This window comes from Mandrillus leucophaeus, unplaced genomic scaffold, assembly GCF_000951045.1.
Source record: "Mandrillus leucophaeus isolate KB7577 unplaced genomic scaffold, Mleu.le_1.0 Scaffold100, whole genome shotgun sequence".
Lineage (NCBI taxonomy): Eukaryota > Metazoa > Chordata > Mammalia > Primates > Cercopithecidae > Mandrillus > Mandrillus leucophaeus.
The window spans coordinates 3,030,638-3,050,027 of record NW_012098099.1 but is presented as its reverse complement, the minus strand read 5'-3'; the positions used below and the strand labels follow the sequence as shown (position 1 = coordinate 3,050,027).

At 44.2% G+C, this 19,390-nt stretch overlaps 1 protein-coding gene across 4 annotated transcripts in view; it reads right to left on the bottom strand.

Moving 5' to 3' along the window:
• The window catches only part of ELMO1 (engulfment and cell motility 1), a 597,137-nt gene that overhangs the window by 337,307 nt on the left and 240,440 nt on the right, over positions 1 to 19,390 (bottom strand). For all 4 annotated transcript variants that reach the window (XM_011972891.1, XM_011972881.1, XM_011972876.1 and 1 more), the window contains 2 exons: positions 18,170 to 18,292; positions 16,227 to 16,358 (listed from right to left, as the gene is read on the bottom strand). In XM_011972891.1, coding sequence (XP_011828281.1) covers positions 16,227 to 16,358; positions 18,170 to 18,292 — 255 coding nt within the window. The remainder of the gene's footprint in view (positions 1 to 16,226; positions 16,359 to 18,169; positions 18,293 to 19,390) is intronic.

Sequence of the window (19,390 nt, the reverse complement as noted above, 5' to 3'; positions counted from 1 at the left end):
GGGAGTTCACTCAACAATCAGTTCCATGAAGGCCTTGGCTTCTGCCTGATTCATCTTTGTGACTACAGTCCGCACACTGCCTTAAATATCATAAATGCTCATAAGTTTTGGTTGTACCAACAAATGAATCAACACATTAGTCTCTTATTTTTAGTCTAAACTCCAACATGACCCTGTTCCATGGCATGATCCGTTACTATCAAGGTGCCCTACATGTGACCGATGGGATGCCATCCTTCAGTGAGCCACTCAGATAGACGGAGGAAATCCACAGGCCCCTGTCCCACGCCTTGGATGCCTGTTTGGATGCCCAGCCTCGCCCAGCTGGCTGGAGGCGGGGCTCCCTGCAGTGAGCAGCAGTTGCAGGAATCTGTGATGCTTCCCCAAAGTGAGGAAGAACTGGGCCTCCTCCCACAGCTTTCCTATCTGCAAAAGCTGGCATGGCTCATCTCCTAACAGACATGGTCCCAGACGGACCATCTCCAGCAGATGCCCCTGAACTGTAAAAGCTATACGGCAGAGGCCTCCCTCTTCCTGGTCCCCATTTTCCAGCCCTTTCCCTTTGCCCTAATGCTCATAAGTGACACGGAAGGCTGCAGTGGAAATGCGGGAGAACCCTTCCGAGAAACATAAGCAAAAGCTTTAGTATATGACATCGCGGATAAATATATAAAAGGGCTGGGGGGACGGAGAGAACCAAATTCAAAACTGCTAACTTCAGGCTCCATCCATGAACAACAGAAGGCAAAAAATGCAGGCCGATTTCTGTGTTATCATGAAACAGGAAGATGAGCACTCAGGACCTCAGTCATGAAAACACTTGCTTTTCCTCACTGCTTTGCGCTGGCTATGCAGCAAGGTCATCAACAAATGAACAAGAGGAAAGCAGGCAAAGGCTCAATAAGCCAAGAATGGAGACAAGGCCTCCTGGATTTACCTGAATTGAATGTAAAGAGAGACTGAGACCTTGTAGCCAACACGTTCCCTTTTCCTTAAATAGCAAGACAGCACAGCCTCGAGGCTGAGGTGGGGGAGGACTGGCATCAGGGTGAATGGGGCCAAACGCTGGCCCTGCCACTTGCTTGCTGTGAGCGTTTGGGAAGGATTTACAGCATCCCTGGAAAACTGGAAGCATGATTTTGCTTTCAACCCCCAGATAGAAACGTGGTCTTGCTCCTGCTGGGTTTAGCTTGAGATCCAGGAAGGACAATGCTCTGCGTATGTTCCCTTAAGAAGCAGCAAGTGGATGGCCGGTGTGTGGTCTTCATTAGTGGGAATACCACGCTAAGTCTAGAAAGGCCACAGTGAGACAAGCATTTGGTGGCCTTCTCAAGGACTCCAAGGGAGTGGAGGGTGTCCCTGGCACGGGAGGCTAGAAAGAAAGCTTCACTGAGATCTGCTACTTTCGTCTGTGTCACTGCCTTGCTCCCGTGAGTGTCTGCACCTGTGACTAAACAACTTGAAAACAAAAATTAAGTCTGCATATGTCTCCTTGTCCTGCTCAAACACTGTAGCTATTGTGGGCAGGTTTCAAATCTTCTGAAGCTGTAAGCCTCTTTTTCTTCATCTCTAAAATAGACATAATAATCCTCGTGTCTTGTGTCTTGTGGAGACAGAATGAGATACCGCATATGGGAACTTTCTGGCTCAGGTCCCAAAGAGTCCCCTAGATGCTACTGCTGCTGGGTGTGGCTGCTGCAGCTATTTTCTGCAGTTATTTACTGGGATAAGACCAGTGGAAACCCTAGCAGGCCACCTAAAAATGATAGATTCTCAGCAGTCTAGCCAGTTTGGTAATGTAAACATTTAAAGAGGAGGGACAGGAATAACAAGAAAGCAAAGGGTTAATAAATACCCCTTACCCTTTTAACCATGTTGTCCCAAGCACCATCTGGGGAGTGTGCACCACTTCTCATTGGAAAGTTTGTAGGTTTGCAGAGTTCATGGAAGATTCTTCCTGCTCCTCTTTCTCTCGTCTTCAGAATGAACAAGTACAGGAAGTGTGCAGAGATGCCCGCACAGGGCCAGTTCTTATGTAACCATGTGATTCTCAAATTGGTTCTTGTCCCTTCCCATTGGAAAGGTTTTGACAGTCTTCCTACACATACAAAATGCCATCCCCAGAATTAGAATCCCACGCCATGAAGCCGGCTCCCAGCATAAAAATTACTTCCCGGCAGACGTGAAACAGACATGTCCGAGTCTGGACATCGTGCTCACATCTCCTCTCCCGAGGTCACATCGCACTGAATTCAGAGGTAGGAAGGACACTGTGACAAAGTCACCACTTGGAAAAACACAAAACAAAATAAAAAGTATCGCAACAGCACACTATCTCAGGAGAAAGGATAAACATAGAAGGCAAGCTAGCTTCGCGTGGAGCTGTTCGATGGCCATCAAAAGCAGGGTCAATGGGAAGCAGGTAACTGGATCATGGGACTCTTAACTGGTCATTCCTTCCCTCTCTTGCCTGTACCCCAGAATAACCAGCGTGATTCTCAGGGGTGCTTTGATATGATCCTACTAGAGGCAAATTCACGAGTACAGGCACCTACAGAAAATCATTGGAGGAAGAGGTGCTGGATGCCTATAACTACCCATACCAGGTACCAGGACCTCATCACCACTCAGCCCCGCCAGATTCTGGTGGTCCTCTGTCCTAGCAGTGCCTAGCCTAGGTCCAAGGCACTCTCCAAAGGGTATCATGGATAGAAAAGTGTTTCCTGTCGTGGACAGTCACATTGATTCAATGTATATTGTGGTTTTGAGCCTTACCTGCTTTTGAAAATCTGCACAAGAGCAGGCACCATAAAGACATCCTCGGCCATGTGCCTACATGCTAATTCCCGAGTAGCAAAAATGCAGAGCAAAAAATCCACCTCTTCCTTCACTAAAGAGGCTCTCTGAGGGGTATAAAACTCCTGCACTGCTAAGCACTCTTATGAAAATTCTCTAGAATTCGTGGACTTTGGGATATGCCACTCCTCAGGATTAACTGTTTTTGAAGCCACGTTGAAGAATGTCCCCAGTCATCTGGGGTGTAAATGCATTCTGCAGACTCATTTCCACCATCAGATCCAAATGACAATCATCAATTGTAAAAAACTTACTAAAATTGGCTCCATGCTAAGGCTTCTCAGAACTTAACATCAATTAACTCATTAATGTCCATAACAAGCCTGGGTGGGAGATACTACTAGATCCAACTTACTAATGAGGCAAGGAAGGTTAGGTAAATTGTCCAAGGTCACACAGCTAATGAGCAATGAAGCTGGGATGCAAAACCAGGCAGTCTGGCACCAAAGGCTGCACTCATAAAAGCTGTTTTATTAGCCTCACACAGAATTGACTTGCTTATATATCACGAGACCCTGATGTTTCCTCACCCTTGGTTCCCTGTGTGTCACCCTTGCACCTGCTGGATGGTGCTCTTTTGCTCTAATGCCCCATGTGCAAAGAAAGGATGCCAAGGAAGTTTGCACGATACACCAGAGACAAAGGACTGATACTGTTTAATATGTTGCCTCTCCTTCTGCCACAGCCAGGGTATAGAGTTATTGGAGATTTTGAGCTACAAGGGGGAAGGAGGAAGATTCTGGCTGGAAAAGCATTCTTCTGAACCTGCTGAACTTAGCCCCCACTAAGTCCTCCACCTCATGAACACATCAGAGCTGCTCTTTATCCAAGCGCCATTAGCCTGCGGAGTTTCTCACACACATGCCTTTGATAGGCGCGCCCTCTAGTGGCCAGAGAACAGATTCAACCTTAACCGCCCACAAATGTCCTTCCTAAGGCATAGCAATGAGTGCTAAATAGGAAAGGAGTTGGAAAAACACGAGTGGAAGAAACCTATCTTTTCACCTGGTGTTCAATAACCATCCTGGAGAAATTGTGTCTGGAGTTAAAGTTAAGTACCGTAAAAAGTAAGAACAACGAAGGTCAAGTATTATCATGGCAATGAATCATAGGTCATCTGTTTTTAAAAGTTTTCCCTTAAAACACTTCCTTTAAAAATATGAAAACAGGCTGAACATGGTGGCTCACAACTGTAATCCCAGCATTTTGGGAGGCTGAGGTGGGATGATCACTTGAGCCCTGGAAGGTGGAGGTTGCAGTGAGCCATGATGACGCCACTGCACTCCAGCCTGGGCAAAAGAACAAGACCCTGTCCTCCAAACCACACCACACCACACCACACCACACCACACACCACACCAAACCAAAGTTTTAAAAGTCCAATTATTCATGCATCCCCTTTTCAGATGGAGTCCACAGGTCACGGGTGCTTCTGAAATTAGACTATTCCCAGCAATCAGTACTCCTCCCTGCTCCCTCCCCTCCCCATGCCGGGGTAGGAAGAAGGGAGTAACACATCACATACAAAAGTCACCAAACAGATGGAAATAGTGGCAACAGCACATGCCCTGCAGCAAGAGCAAAACGTGGGCCGACTCTTCACCCGAGACAGTGACAGAGAGCTTGTGTTACGACTGCCCCCAGGGGTCCCACTGCACCAGTTCGGATGTCCTTTCTCAATGCAGCGGATGGCAAAGGTGGGTCACAGAAGAAAGATCTGCAGGTATTCTAAGAGGGACTTCTCGATCTCTCTGCACCCCTAGGAGGTATGATGATGCTACACTGAAGTGGAAATGGCCCCATGAGACCTTGAGTTATCTGAGAAGAGCCCATTGTGCAGAGGCCCTGCCCCATGACTTAATGTGCTTGGTTCGCTTGGTCCAATGACAGGAAATAAATCTCATCTTCTTCGGTTTTTCAAGAGTTTTCCAAAGCTAACTTTTTCTTTCCTACATGTGCAGCTACAACTTGTTTTTCATCCCCCCACAGACAGACAGGGTCTTGCTCTGTTGCCCAGGCTGGAATTCAGTGATGCAATCATAGCGTGCTGCAGCCTTGACCTTCTGGGCTCAACGGATCCTCCCGCCTCAGCCTCCCAAGCAGCTGGGACTACAGACACGTGCCACCATGCCAAGCTAATTTAAAAAACTTTTTTGTTTTGTAGACACAGAGTCTCACTTAATTGCCCAGGCTGGTCTTGAACTCCTGGCCTCAAGTGATCCTCCCTCCTCTGCCTCCCAAACTGCTGGAATTATAGGAGTGAGCGACTGCACCCAACTAGCAGCTACAACTTTAAGACAACTATGGTCTCTGCATATAAAATTAAACATGAAGACAGTGCATGCCATTCTCTCTGTCATTTGACCAAAAGCATGCAAGAAACATAGCAGAGGCAACCCTGAACATGTACGGGAAGGGTGCTGGCAATCCTCTCTTCCCCTGTAACGAATGAGCCACTGAAAAGGATGCCCACCTGCCAATCAATGAAGTGTGCAACGAAACTCTCTGACAGTTTTTGCCTGACCCATCGGCTGCCCACTTTGGCTTCTCTTCCCTTTTGAAATTCTCCTTTATGGCCAGGCACCATGGCTCACACCTGTAATCCCAGCACCTTGGGAGGCCAAGGCAGGTGGGTCGCTTGAGCTCAAGAGTTTGAGACCAGCCTGGGCAACATGGTGAAATGCTGTCTCTACCAAAAATACAAAAAAATAGCTGGGCCTGGTGGTAAGCGCCTGTGGTCCCAGCTACTCAGGAGGCTGAGGTGGGAGGACAGCTGGAGCCGAGGAGGCAGAGGTGGAAGTGAGCCGAGATTGCACCACTGCACTCCAGCCTGGGTGACAAAGTGAGACCCTGTCTCAATTAAAAAAAAAATATGCAAATAAAAATAAATTCCCCTTAATATTTGTAGGAGTGAGGAAGGAAAAGTTAGAGATGAATAGAATGCTCAAGAGGCTCGAACGCTCCCCACCATTAAAACAGAAATCTCAACAGTACCTCTAAACATACAGCTCCAGAGGTGGCTACTGTTTAACAAATTGAAAAATGATTCTAAAAGATTCTATTTACCTGAGAACCACATGTCAAGAGTCAGATCAAACTTCCCCAGACAGCTTTGCATAACTCCCCACCAATGCTGGTTCACTTTAACTCCCTTTACTATCCTGCCCTCTTCATGTTATTACTGTCACATATTTTAATTATGCGACAGTACTTTCAACCCCCAAATACATTATTATTGTTTTTACAGCCAATATTCAGAGAGATTTTCCATTTCCAGTGCATTCTTTCCTGTACTTCCATGTTAAAGCAGAAAGCAAAAATTACTTGTACAGGTTGCCTGCCCTACTTAAAATACTTTCATGGTAGAATAAGGAAAAATAACTGGGAATGAGAGTTGGGAGACTCGGGTACTGGGAAAAAGCCCATCTGCCATGAACATCAGGCAAATCCCATTTAATACGGAGGCCAGTTGCACATCCAAGAATGCTTCTAGCTCCTTCTGGGCCCTGATGAAAGCTTTAGAGCCCTCTAAGGAGACCCCGAGAACCCGAGAACCCCCTGTCTTGGCCTTTAAAATTTAAGCAACTTCAAACCCTTCAGGCTTATAAGCAGGGTTGCAATTTAACAGAAACGTCCCAGCAGCTAGTCGGCCAGAGTTCAGCGGGCTGGCTGAGAGCCAATGGCTGTGTATTTGCGCCACCTGGTGGCTATTTCTGCTCTGGTTCACTAAAGGAATTTCCTGGCTTGTTGAGGTCAGGGATGCCTCAGAAGTTATTACGACTGGGGTCTGCAGCATTTCAGATAGGAAAAAGAGAGTCTCTGATCTGATCCAAGTGTCAAGGAGGCAGAGAGTATAAGATATGGTCCTGAGGAACAGGCACATCTGCGTGAGTTCATGCAGCCCAAACCATCCCGGGTAATCCCTTTACCCATGTCCCCCAAGGATCCCTCAGGGGAAAGGGGCTGACTGGGGCTGGTGGACTGGCTAGGATTGGCAGAGCTTCGCTGCAGAGCACCCTGGGACCTCCTGCATTCTATATAGCTATAACCATACAGGATTTCAGGAAATATACTGTCCTTTTACTTCGAGGTTTATGGGTTATATCTAAAATGTATTTGAAAGCAAAGTGCTTGTTTCAGAATACTATCCCGGTTATTAATATGGGATATAGGGAAAAGTGATTCGATTGACAAAAACCTGCATTATCTTGTGCTTTCCAGAGATGCCCTGTTGCAAAAAGAGAATACCACAAAAATTAAGAGAATGTCAAAATTTAATTTCTTCTATTCCCACAAATGTATTCTAGATTCTTACTAATACTGTCCTTGTACTCCAAGAGACTGCCCCACATTCTTAGTGATGAAAGCCTGTGGTAAAATCACATTGGGATCAGTGCTGAAATACAACGCAAGTCCACTGTAGACTGGGTTCTCTTCATCTAGAATGATTTTTCTGAGAATTCACCAGGTTTCAGGGATGCAGTATTTTGGTATAGCAGGCCTTTTAAGGCAGTTTCTGGCTTTAAAATAAATGAATTGAATCATAGTAAGTTATAATACTTTCCCTGTGAATTCCAACATGGTACTGAGTAGTACTGAATGATTTGCAGAAATTATTTAACTTTTCCTTCTTACTGTAATTTATACTTCCCTCAGGTGGCCATTTTTCCCCATCAGAGAGAGAATATTGGGGCCAGGCCGTAGTACAGAAAAAAATGAGTTGCCTCTTTTTCAGGGTTTGTGGGTCAAATTGGTCCCAATGGCTTAGGATGCATTTCAAGGTTGATGCCTGAGTGTTTCCCATCTGAAGGACAAAATCGCCCGCGTTTTGGTTTGCTTTGTTTCTCCCCCTGCCCAAGAACCCTCAACAGTCCCTGGACCCTGCTGATGGGAATAGCTGCACTCACCCATGCAGCCGCAGAAACACTCCCTGCCCAAGAACCCGCAATGGTCCCTGGAGCCTGCTGACTGGAACAGTTGCGCTCACCAACGCAGCAGCAGAAACACTAGTTTTCCTCCCAGACCACAAGGAGGACCAACAAAAGTCGGATTTAGTGGCCCTTACCAACACATTCTCAAAAACCTGCACCCTTGCCTGTCCTCCTAGACCACAGAGAGGACTGAGAAAAATCGGATTTAGTGGCCCTTACCAACGCATTCTCGAAAACCTGTTAAAGTCCTAAGCATTCCTCTGTTAGTATTGGGACCTTACCCATGTCCTATAAAGATGTTATGCCCCCAAAATGAAGTGGACGGCCATACCCTGAGGGAGGCAAGGGCTCTCCAGAGTCGGAAGAGTGATGCCTTTTGTCCTCACTTATATGAATAGGAAGGATACAATTTCTGAGGCTCCCCATATCGTAGCTTCAGGAATAGCTTCTGTTAGGCCTGCTTGTCTGAGGAGGGATCCTAAAATTCCAGATAGCCCCCTCTACAACGGGTATTTGTGCAAAAATTATGTCCTTCTGACTGGTGAGCCTGGGTGCCTAAAGAAGGTAACAGAGTCCTGGAGTTTATACTAGAAATCATTCTTATACAAGAAAGTAGAAAAGCACCAGAGACAGTGGTTTTTCAGATGCGGGACTAGCCTCCGAGAAGAGAGGTGACAGGAAGTTTGTCTGGCAGGCGTTAGGACCCAGGGGGCAAGGGTCAGGATAGATAGGATAGATGGGTGAGTCTCCTTTGGGCGACATGCCTTTTAGAGTTCTGCTCACCGCCCCAGGATCAACCAACTTGCTGTCGGGATCCCGAAGCTGCATGGCTTTCCTCTCTGTCCACCCTTGGCTCAGCCCAGAAGCACAGGAGAAGCGGGAGTTGGTTCCAGCCAAACCAACACTCCCAACTCCGAAGAGTCAGGGGTTGCTAGAGAATCCTTTCCCAGAAAGCCTGACAGCTGTGTCTTTAGTCCAGTGGCCATGTTAGTCGCTTTTAACTGGAAAACAGGTGCCCGGTATTTAGCCCCCGAATTCTAAGGAAAAACAGGACAGAATAGCAAGTGAAAGGGGTCCGATGGTACTCACCGCTTGGCAATATGCAATAGTCTCACCACTTGGCGATAGGTGATGGTCCCATCTGGGTCACCAAAATGTGTCCAGAATTGCTGGGATCTTGGTCTCACTGACTTCAAGAATGAAGCCACTGCTTGGCAACAGATGATGGTCCCTCCGTGGTCGCCAAAATGTGTCCAGAATTGGTGGGTTCTTGGTCTTACTGACTTCAAGAATGAAGCCACAGACCCTCACGGTGAGTGTTATAGTTCTTAAAGATGGCGTGTCCGGAGTTTATTCCTTCTAATGTTTGGATGTGTCCAGAATTTCTTCCTTCTGGTGGGTTCGTGGTCTCGCTTATTTCAGGAGTGAAGCTGCAGACCTTGGCGGTGAGTGTTACAGTTGATAAACGCAGCACGTCCGGAGTTGTTCGTTTCTCTCAGTGGGTTCCTGGTCTTGCTGACTTCAGGAGTGAAGCTGCAGACCTTCGCAGTGAGAGTTACAGCTCACAAAGGCGGCGCGGACCCAAAGAGTGAGCAGCAGTAAGATTTATTGCAAAGAGCGAAAGAACAAAGCTTCCATAGCATGGAAGGGGGCCCGAGCTGGTTGCCACTTCTGGCTCAGGTGGCCTGCTTTTATTCCTTTATTTGGCGGCACCCACATCATGCCGATTGATCCACTTTACAGAGAGCAGATTGGTCCATTTTACAGAATGCTGATTGGTCCGTTTTACAGAGTGCTGATTGGTGCATTTACAAACCTTTAGCTAGACACAGAGTGCTGATTGGTCCGTTTTTACAGAGTGCTGATTGGTGCATTTACAAACCTTTAGCTAGACACAGAGTGCTGACTGCTGCACTTACAATCCTTTAGCTAGAGAGAAAAGTTCTCCAAGTCCCCTACCCAATTAGCTAGACACAGAACGCTGACTGGTGCATTTACAAACCTTTAGCTAGACACAGAGTGCTTATTGGTGCGTTTACAATCCTTTAGCTAGACACAGAGTTCTCACCCGACCCAGAAGCCCAGCTGGCTTCACCTCTCATTACCATTTAAGAGCAGACTTTCTCCTCCCCACTTATCACAGACGGGGGGCCTCTGGGATTCTCCTCTCCATAGTTTACTTCTGCCCAAAAGCTCCCTGGGGACTTCCCAGTATAGTAGACTCTTCTTATTTGCAGTATTTGTGTCCTAGAATATTGCTGCAAGTAAGTTAACTACTGAACCATTGCTCCTAGGAACAATATAGAATTGTTTCTGCGAGCCTTTGACCATAACGTTTTTGCCAACCAGTGAATATATAACCTTGTTTTATGTGTGTTTCTGTTTAAAGACACCCTATCTAGTATACGTTGTTGATTCATTAACATTGAATGCTCAGCCAACAGTTCTAGACTGCCTCAACAAAGCTTAACCCGTATATTTTTGTATTTTTTCTGCGTGACACATCACAGCCTTCTTACACTTCGAAACACTGAAACAGCACTTCAGCACTACATTTAAGGGCCATGTGAAACTGAAATTACCATCAGAAAGCAGGAAGCACAAAAGTGAGAAAAACGTGGCCTAGACAGACTGGGAAAGGGACACCTGTTTGAAGCATGAGAGCTGAAACAGGAAGGCAGGGCGGTGGCTTGTTGTCTTGTTCGACTTCAGCTGTAACATCTGAGTTGGGCAACTCAAATTTTTTTGCCACTATGCATTTGTCCAAGAATGATCTAAAAAAGCACTTTGAATATTGATTTGGGCGTTACAAATAAATTTTAGCAAATAGGCAAATTTGCAAATATGGAATCCATGAATAATGTGGACTGATTGTATACAGCAAAGCCCTTTGAATTTAAAATTCTTCTATAACTCTTCCCTCACTCCTAAAGCCAACTCAACTTCTGTCTCTGTTTGCAACATAAACGCTGGCCATGATAAATGACCTGCAGTTTCCCAAGCACCCAGTGTTCTTTCGCCTTTAACTGTTACTTTCACCACGCATTTCACATTACCCTCCTGGGACAACCTACAACTCTCACATTCTGCCATCACAATCCATCATGGTGTCAGAGCACTGGGTGCCGTTCCAGTATTAATAGCAATCATAACATGGTAATAATAGCATCTAGATTCACAGACTATGTAGCAGGAACTGCTCTGAACAACTTACAAGTATCTACTAATTTAATCTACACAACACACGTATTGATAGAGAAAATTATTACCCCTCATTTTAAAGAATAAAAAAGAGACATGAAAACGTCAAGTACCTTGCCCAAGTCACTCAGCCTGTGAGTGGAAGAGTCAGAAATCGATGTCAGCAACCCAAACCTACAGCCCAAGCTTAATGACAAGGTTACTCTCACAATGACTATTGACACCTAGTAGCATTGAGACAAAGATGCTTCCCTTCCTTAGTATTAGGATGGAGACAGAGATAGAGAAAGAAAAATATAAATATGCAGTTCATTTAATCCCCTGCCATCTCTACTTGGTGAAAAACTGTATTAAGATGACACCAACCCCTGCATATGTAATTTGGTATAATTATACTTGTGTAACTACAGGTAATTATTTTCTATCACCCAAGAAGGTAGAAAATCCTCTTAAAAATTTGAACATGAACCTTAATTCTGAAATAATGTTTTTACCGTTACCCATAACCTCTTCCACCTTCACATTTTAGTCATTTTTCCCTCCAGGATGATCTTGAAATATTATGAAAAATTTTTGTAAAATGTTTCATGTTAAAACACATTATATCGTTTAGAAACAATTTAAAAACAAAAACAAAAACAAAAACAAAAACAGCTTATTTTCTCCCCAGTCAATATAAAGAAAAGGAAAACAAAGCAGCTAGGGAAAAAAAAAGCCTTGTCTGATTTTAATATCTGCTTTGATTCAGAAGGGATCAGAAAGATGAACTACAGACATCTCCTTTTTCACGCTCATCCACTAGACTGAACAAGGAAAAATTCACAAATAGGCTACAAATTGGAAATCAAACCAGAGACAAACTCTGAAAGGGCTCTAGCCATGAACATAACACTTTGCAGAGTGTGAAAGCCATGGTGCACAGGTCTTGGTGGCTACAATCAAGAGGGACAAGTTTGTAGATAGCATTTCCCCTGTTCTCAAAATAAAGTCATCGTAGAGGTAAGCATCTGCCTTCCATTACTCTCAGGAATCCATGTGCCCTTTCTTAGAAGTTTCACTAAGAATAGCATTATCCCGGAGGGGCACAGTGGCTCATACCTGTAATCCCAGCACTTTGGGAGTCCAAAGTGGGTGGTTCACCTGAGATCAGAAGTTTGAGTGCAGCCTGGCCAACATGGCGAAACCCCGTCTCTACTAAAAATACAAAAATTAGCTGGACATGGTGGCACACTCCTGTAGTCCCAGGTATTCAGGATGCTGAGGCAGGAGAATCACTTGAACCTGGGAGGTGGAGGTTACAGAAAGCAGAGACTGTGCCACTGCACTCCAGCCTGGGTGACAGAGCGAGTCTCTGTTTCAGAAAAAAAAGAACAGCATTATCGCAGACAACTCTGTCTCTTCCCACCAAGGGACCTACAAAGGCTTGTCCATTTTGAAACCAGAGAAATCAGTAACAGAGATCTTAGAAGATGGCTGGGGTAGTGCCTCATGCTTGTAATCCTAGCACTTTGAGAGGCCGAGATGGGCAGATCACCTGAGGTGAGGAGTTTGAGACCAGCCTGACCAACATGGTGAAACCCGTCTCTACTAAAAAGAAAAAAAAATTAGCTGGGCGTGGTGGTGGGCACCCGACAAGAGTAAAACTCTACCTAAAAAACAAAAAGCAAAACGAGCTCTCAGAAAGAAGACGAAGCACCTTTTCTGTGTTATGACTAACCTTACAAGCCACTCAGCCACCTAGATTGTGACTTTAGAATTAGTTTATCAGAAAAATCTGCTCCACTGGGATGTTGTGCTGAGAAGGAATGTGACACCCATCTGCCTCCTCAAAGGTGTTGTGGTTTATTATCCTCTAATAAATTGTTCTTCTTGCCTTGTTGGAGCAATGGCCCCTTTTAACTTGGAAAACTTAAAAGACTGCAGATGATTTCTATGATGTGTTCTCTCCAAAAGGAAGAAAGGGAAGTAGCACTGGCTGAGTGCACCTCAGTTCCAGCTGCTGTGCTAGTCATGGGCAGACGGTCCTGTGGGGCCCTCCCATAACCTCAAAATGGAAAAGATGCTGCCCAGTTTCACAGCTGAGAAAACCCATGCCCAAACAGGTTAAATGACTGAACCACTGGCCCATGGCTCAAAAGCAGGAAAGCTAAAATTAAATCTAGGCCCAGTGAACTCCAAAACCTTGTCATGTGATGCTTCCTGGGCATTGCCTACTTGGGAGCAGAAAAATGAGAAATAGCAGTCTTCATCTTATGAACTGAACTTTTCTTCAAAGTGATCCAAAAGATGATCCCAACCTCAAATTAATCCTTAAAGTTCAGTAAGGAGTTTAACAGGCAAGATGACTCCTCTTTGGGAAGTACAGAGAGAATCTTGCATGGGGTTGCTTACAGCATCTAGAGATTTTGCAGCCAGACCCTGGTATCAGCAGCTAGCTTTCAGCGTTTTCCCAAGACCGTCTCTAGATGGTGCCATGACCATGCGGTTCTGTTTACTGAGGCCTGTCTATTTCTGGCTGACTGGGTACTCAAAGTAAAAATATCTGCTTGTCAAAAGTTGTTGGATCATTTCCAGCATTCAAAATCATTACTAAATAGTCGTTCCAACTTCTCAACTCTCTGAGGCAAGACTGTGGCCTGGGAGAAGTTGCAGGGGAAGAACTAAAATCAAAAACTAAAAAAGAACCATGGAAAAAGAAAGAAAATCAACACTCTCTTGTGATTATTCTCTGTGCAGGGTCTTTGCTTTTTCTAGGATGACTTTTCAAGTCCTCGTAAGTGCTAAAGGTCTTAACACCACCTCCAATTAACATTGTTAAAATAAAAAATAAAAAAAATTTAAAAACTATTATTCTGTACTCATGAAGCAGAACACTCCCCAGACAGGGAAAACTAAGACAGAGACACACCAAGACTAAGCTGTACGAGGAATTAACAAGAATGTTTAGACAGATGGAGCTACACTGAGAAAATTTACTCCGATTTTGGCTCATGGAATACCCTGGTCACCTCACGTAAGAACAGGGCCTGAAAATAAAAACGAGATGCTTCATAGCACACACTCCCATTCCAGATACCCCTCACAGGGACCCAGATTCTACAGTAATCCTATTTCCTCCATGCGGTCATCCCACAACCTCCCTCTCTCCTCAGTCCCTCCATACTGTGCATTCTGGGATCCAACTACCCCCGAGGAAAACCACTACTGGGACGGAAACACATGCATCCCCGGGACAGCACATGGAAAGAATTCAGGTTTTGGACTTTCAACATAGCTCAGAAGAAATCCAGGCACTGGCAGGAGGAAGATGATAAAATTGCAGTCACAGGAGCACCTTAGAACCCGGCTCTCCTTCAGGAGAGGAATCAATTAAGAGTATTTTCCAAATGTACATGCCCTGATTCTTCCTTGGTAATTTTGGTATGACTTGAGGGTAAGAGAGATTGCGCGATTTCGCAAAGCTTCCCAAGTGACCTCGATACGTCTTGCTTACCACATAAAAGTAAAACTTGGAAGGAATCGAGGGTGAGGCAGAAAGTGAGTCCCATCCACCTTCCCTGGACCATCGCTCTGGCAGAGTGGCTCTGCCAGCAAGGTCACTGCCACCCTGGAGCTTTTGGTCATACACACACAAGTACAGGAAACTCACCCGCTCCACCAGTCATGACACTTTTTGCTAAAAATTTTAAAAACTTATTCAACTAAAAGATAAAGTGGAATGCCAAGGTCGAAATATAAAATATGATGATATAAAAATATTTTCAGAATACCTCTGTAAGGCAAGCTGCAAAGCTGAATATTCAGTAAGTATTCTTATTTAAAATGTCATATTAAAACTAACACTAGAAAAACAATAACTTGTTAAGAGTGTTAGTTTTTTAGGTTTTTAGGCATTTTTAGTTTAAGAGACACTACTGGAGAGTTAAAGAAATGATCAGTCTGACCCACTGCTGGTTAAAATGGGCATGACTTTCTGTGTTTGGAAAGCAATTTGACAGTATCAAGAGCCTTGAAAACATCTTATACAAAGTACAGTTCCACAAATTTATCCTAGTAATGTGAGCATGGGTGTGCATACATTCTGGGCTGTAAGATATTAATTATAGACTTATGGTAATTTCAAAGCATTGAATCATTTAGTAAAAGGGCTTGGTTAAATACATTGCATTACATCTAAATAATGAAAAACAAATCAGTAATGAAACACAGTACATGTTAAGTAATATGAAAACATTTTCAAAGAATATTCCCATGAAAGACAAGGCTTCTCAAATAACACACAAAGCACGATACCATTTGTCAAATTACATATAAATATTAATAGTGTGTATATATACAGATATATACATTGTGTGTATATACGTATATTTGGGTGTGTCTGTGTATATGTATATGCACAAATACATATATATAAAACATATACACTATATATACACACACATATATATATATATAGCACATATATTTTTTTTTCCAAGGAAAGAGTATTTGAAATTATAAAATAAGGCCTGGTGATTTCTAATCACCGAAGCCAAAATCTCAGTAATGCCATTTATGATGGGGATTAAAATGGAAATCCAATTTTACACCTGCAGAATTTGATATTAGCTTAAGGTCACTCAGAGACTTCATGGGGATAAAATCAAGAACATAATGCAAATAGGAATAAAAACAATGGATTATATTCGGGACAAGCTGTGTTCTGATTTGCAAACTGAAAAAAAAAATCTAGGAGACAACCTATTAAAATTCATAGCAAGAGAGGCCTTTTAAGCAAACATAAATTGTGTTAATGTCATCATGATTAAATTTCAGGAGACTTTCAATTTGACTTTGATATAAAATTGATGTATGTAAGTAATCCACTCACTAACCCAATAATAAGATCCATCCCACAGCTGCCATCATTCATTTAAGTCAAACACAAATCTTAAGCGTCTTGTGAAGTAGATTTAATGAAGTCGAGATGCATCCCGGCCGAACTACTCTTGGTTACACTTAATCAGAACTGAATAAACAAACTCAGTATTAGTCACACTTGTGCAAGTTATTCCATTTCACTGAAGCCAGAAGAGATTTTCATGTGATCCTGCTTAAACCAGCTAAACATCTGGAAATGTGGAAACTATTCTGTAAAGCGCAAGAGGACCACACGCTCGGAAGAGACATCAGTTATGTGGCTGAGGTCAGGCCCGGGAAGGCTGGAGGGAGAGCGCATACTGGAGATAGCTTACTTACAATGAAGCCAAGTTTCTTATAATCTCGCGTGTACATGGACTTGCGTTTCTCCATGCTGCCACTGCTGTTATTAGGTTCAGACTCGGCATCAAAAGCAATTCTTCGAAGTTCAAATATGATGTCCCTCTGAGCCTGAAGGAAACAGGGAGTAGAAAGAAAAGGGAGGGGAAAAAGCTGCTTTCATTGTGTGACATTACATATACTCCCTCTTTCCCTGGGGTCTAAATGAATCACTGCATTCAGGCAAAAGAAAAACAGATAAAAGAGAACCAATGTTCTAAGTTACAGCTTTGCAGACCGGTCTTCCCCTGTCAGTCTCCCTGCTGGTCAGGCCTAGCTGTATTCCACAGTGGTCCTCTTAGCCAAGTAGTCATCTGGAGCACGAATATTGATGGTCCAGTGCAGTCTTAACTGAGAGGCCCAGATATGATGGAAGGGTCGTGATTGGAGAAAGCTAAGCTAGAGAAACTGGGGATACTGTACAGTTGGGAACAAAGTAAGAGGTACCCAAAGTGCCTCACCCCACTAAGTTACTTCATGGAAATAAACACAGGACAAAAAAGAAAGAAAGGGTCAAAGGTGCAAACAACCCAAGTGTCCATCCAAGGGTAAATGGATGAACAAAATGTGGCGTGGACATCCAATGGGATACTATCCAGCCTTTGAAAGATGGCATTCCCAATAGATGCTACAATATGGATGAGCTTTGAAGATACTACGCTGAGTGAAATAAACCAGACACAGGAATACGCATATTGTCCGATTCCAATTATATGAGGTCTCTGGAGTAGTCAAATTCATAGACAGAAGGTAGAATGGTGGTTACCAGGGGCTAAGAGGACAGGGGAATGGGGAAATAGTGTTTAATGGGTACAGAGTTTCAGTTCTGCAAGATGAAAAGAGTTCTGGAGATGGATGGTGGTGATAGTTTCATAACAATGTGAATGTACTTAATGCCACTAAACTGTACACTTAAGAATGGTTAAAATAGTAAACTTTATGTTATACATATCCCACCACTATAAAATAAACATATAAATACATTTTTAAAAGGGTTTCCAAGCAAAGAGGGTCACTCAATATTAAGACGCATTGCTCTCTGTCACTAGAAGTGGTAAGATGACAGTCTCCTCTCCCTGGGATGACCACACCTTGCCAAAAACGTGGGGCACATTCACGGCCTCTCAAAGCCTCTCCATCATTCTTAACTGCATGGCCTTGCTCCATGAATGAAGTGCCGCGGTGGCTACACACTTCACATACGCAGTTCACATCTGCAACAGATCAGGCCCTCACGTGCCAATAATGAGTGTTTTCCTTTCCAAAGCTGCAGCACTGTTTAAGCTGAAAATGTGCTACGGCAGGGCTCACAGCTGTTTCCTCTCACTCTACCCTCACACAGCAAAAGTCCCCAAAGGCTTCTGAATGGAGATATAACCTTTCATGCACAACAAGAGACCTAGCAGAGAGCTACAGCCAACAGCCAACCAACAGAAATGCTGGCCCAGAAATCAGGTTTAATCTGGGACCCTACTCTTGGCACTGATCTCTAGAGGATGAAAATTGCTGCCTCAACCCTGTAGAATCAATGCCACATAGAGTCACCAAGAGGCCCTAGTTGTTTGGGAACTTGACTCGAAAGCTACTACCATTAAACGTACTTGGGCCCAGGGGCTAAGGTCTGTGGTCACGTGACATCAAACTTTCTTATTCAATAAAGGCAGAACATGCATGTTTGGAGCCTAATGGAAGAATGCATTGGGTATATTTTCTGATCCTGGATTCACCTAATTTTGAAGCCATGCCCCTATGTTCTGAGATGATAATAAAACGACATCATCTCAAACTGTGAAATTCCCTAGTTGCAGGGTACCTCAAAAAAAGACTTTTAATGACACTTTCTGTCCGTCCTATGCTTTAACTGCTGTCCAGTGAGCACTCACCTGGTCCTGGGGGTCCATTTTGGTCATCATCCTGTCTTCCAGGAGGTTAAAGGTGAGCACTTGCAGAACATACAGCTGGTGCGCCATCTCATTGTTGATGGCCCGCTGGGCTCGGATGACATGCTAGGGAGATGGTTCACAAATGAAATTTTTTAAAAAAGAAAGAAAAGGAAACAACAAGAATTAACCCTCAAGTAGGCTCTCACAGTCTTCATTGGAAGGTACAAGGAATGGAGAAGGTAGGCGAGGGCACAGGGAATTTCAGAGCTTTCCTTTACATTTCAGAGCCCAGGAAGGTTCCTGATCTTCAGGTCAGAGTACAGGAAAAAACCTACTGTAGGCCGGCGTGAGTGGAAGGGGAAAAGCGCTGGAAAAGGACTGGTGACAGCAGCCATATAAGTCAAGAGAAGATGTGCTTGAAATGGGGGTGTCTCCAAGACAACTGTGGATTTCTCCAATGGAAGCATCTGTCACATACAGCAGAAAAACCCATGGTGCATACCCATAGGAAGCAATCTTGCCATTATCTTACCCTAGGACTGTCTGACAGGTAAGCCCACTTCAAAACAGGGAAAAGTTTCACAAGGAACACACAAAAGCAAAATGCTCATCAAGTCTTAATCCACTGTGGGAGCTACATAAGGATGTCTACCATCAAAAGCAGACAGCAAAAGCTCGTGAATTACTTTACTCACTGTTAACAATTAAATGAAAGATAAAATGACTCTTCCCCATAGAAACAGAACTGAAAACAGAACATACAAGGAGTGGCAGGACAGGACGACTGGATAGGTCCACCCCCAACCCCCTCACCCCCGCCCAGAAATGGGACAGCTGCCATCAACTGAACATTCAGCATTTGGGACTAACACACAGCCTTTTCAACACAGATTCTGGCCGTACATTAAAAATGCCAAACAACGGATCAATGTGGTGAAACAATCCATCACATCAGTTATTTCAAATGTTAGCCCCAGTCATGCCTTGCTATCTGGAAGACCAATTCTCTTGGGAATCTGTACTTGCTCCTGGGTAGACTGCTGCAAACCAACTTCTAAGTGGCTATTCAGTAAATGACAAAGTTCCCCATTGTAGAGAAAAATGATCTTCCTCCAGGACTAGAGGAAGTCTAGGTCCTTAGAGTGCTGCCTGGGTGCCTCTCAACCTGGCATCCACCTGCAATCCACACCCTAGCTGTTAGTGCCATGCTGAAATAGCCAA